The sequence below is a fragment of the Cololabis saira genome, chromosome 1, assembly GCF_033807715.1.
Source record: "Cololabis saira isolate AMF1-May2022 chromosome 1, fColSai1.1, whole genome shotgun sequence".
Taxonomy (NCBI): domain Eukaryota; kingdom Metazoa; phylum Chordata; class Actinopteri; order Beloniformes; family Belonidae; genus Cololabis; species Cololabis saira.
This window is the reverse complement of record NC_084587.1, coordinates 2,184,134-2,185,730: the sequence shown is the minus strand read 5'-3', so window position 1 is coordinate 2,185,730 and position 1,597 is coordinate 2,184,134. Positions and strand designations below refer to the sequence as shown.

The following is a 1,597-nucleotide window of genomic DNA, read 5'->3' as shown; positions in this document are numbered from 1 at the left end:
TTTGAAATCGAAAGAGAGACTGAGTTATCTAATTTGGACATTAATCTGTATAGTTAGTTATTATTCATTCTGATGTGTGAGGCTTGTTTTCATGTCCCGATCAGCTGTGAGACTCAGCAGTCTGACATCAGCATGTTCCTGTGGGAGGAAACTAAAAGTTTAAAGTCAGAGACAGATTCACATTCCAGTTCATTGGAGCTCAGTCCACAGAGTCACACAACCTGAAGTCTCCCACCTGGTTCTACCAACTCTAAAGGTGAGAGTGGTAAGAAAATCCACCGTGAGTAGTTGGTCCAGGTCGTCGTGAGGAAGAGGAACTTGTTCTGAGTAAAACAGAGATCATGAAGAACTCCACTCAGGTTTTATATTTTACTCTGGCCGCTTACTTTGATACCAAGAACTTTAAATATTTATTGTTCATGATTATTGTGATTTTATATGCATTCATCATCTGTGGTAACGTTCTGCTCATTGTGGTCATCTGCTGTAACCGAGGTCTCCATGAACCCATGTACATGTTCCTGGTCAGCCTGTTTGTGAACGAGCTGTACGGCAGCACCGGCTTGTTTCCTATGCTGCTGGTTCAGATCTTGTCTGATGTTCACACCGTTTCTGTTCCCCTGAGTTTCCTGCAGGTCTTTTGTGTTCATACTTATGGGAGTGTTGAATTTACTAACTTAGCTGTCATGTCTTATGACAGATATGCAGCCATCTGTTTTCCTCTGCAGTACAGCACACTGATGACAGTGAAGAAAGTTGCTCTTCTAGTTGCAGCTGCTTGGTTAACAGTTTTTCTTTTAATAGGTATCGCAACATCTTTGAGTTTCTCTTTGCAGTTCTGTGGTAACGTCATTGACAAAGTCTACTGTGATAACTACTCTCTGGTGAAACTTGCTTGCTCTGACACCAAAGTAAACAACATTTATGGACTCATTGTAACTGCTTTCATTATCTGTGCTCCAGTTATTTTCATCCTTTACAGCTACATGAGGATCCTAAAAGTGTGTTATTGTGGCTCCAAAGAGACCCGACAGAAAGCCGTCAGCACCTGCACACCTCACCTGGTGTCTCTGATCAACTTCTCCGTTGGTGTTTTCTTTGAGATCTTACAGAGCAGGTTTGACATGAGCAGAGTTCCCAACATGCTGCGAATCTTTCTGTCCCTGTACTTTCTGACGTGTCAACCTCTCTTTAACCCCGTACTGTATGGCCTGAAAATGTCCAAAATACGTAACCTATGTAAAAGCCTGATTCAGCATTCTGTAGGGGGAAGAAAATAAATAATTGATTTATAAAACTTAGAATCCTGTTTCAGATTTGGATTTTTTGGATTTTTCATGCTTGGTGACGTCTTATTGGTATACTGTTTGTGATATGTCAACTTAATCTGTTCTGTGATTAACTGTCTCACTAATATAGAAAAAGTCTTCAGCTGAGTTTTATCTGACTTTATTCAAAAGCATTGCTTACATTTCTACTTGGTCACACTTTAGACACCTATTGTGTTTTTTATGAACCATAAGATTGCTTTCCTTCAATAAATAACATAATCCTTGTAAAGTACAATGAGAATAATACAGTTTTTTTTTGATTCATT

The 1,597-nt window shown here is 39.4% G+C and overlaps 1 protein-coding gene across 1 annotated transcript; it reads left to right on the top strand.

Moving 5' to 3' along the window:
- The first annotated feature begins 341 nt into the window (after positions 1 to 341).
- Positions 342 to 1,280, top strand: LOC133449597 (olfactory receptor 11A1-like). The gene has a single exon (XM_061728772.1). The coding sequence runs from the start codon at positions 342 to 344 to the stop codon at positions 1,278 to 1,280; it is 939 nt and encodes a 312-aa protein (XP_061584756.1).
- The last annotated feature ends 317 nt before the right edge of the window (positions 1,281 to 1,597 follow it).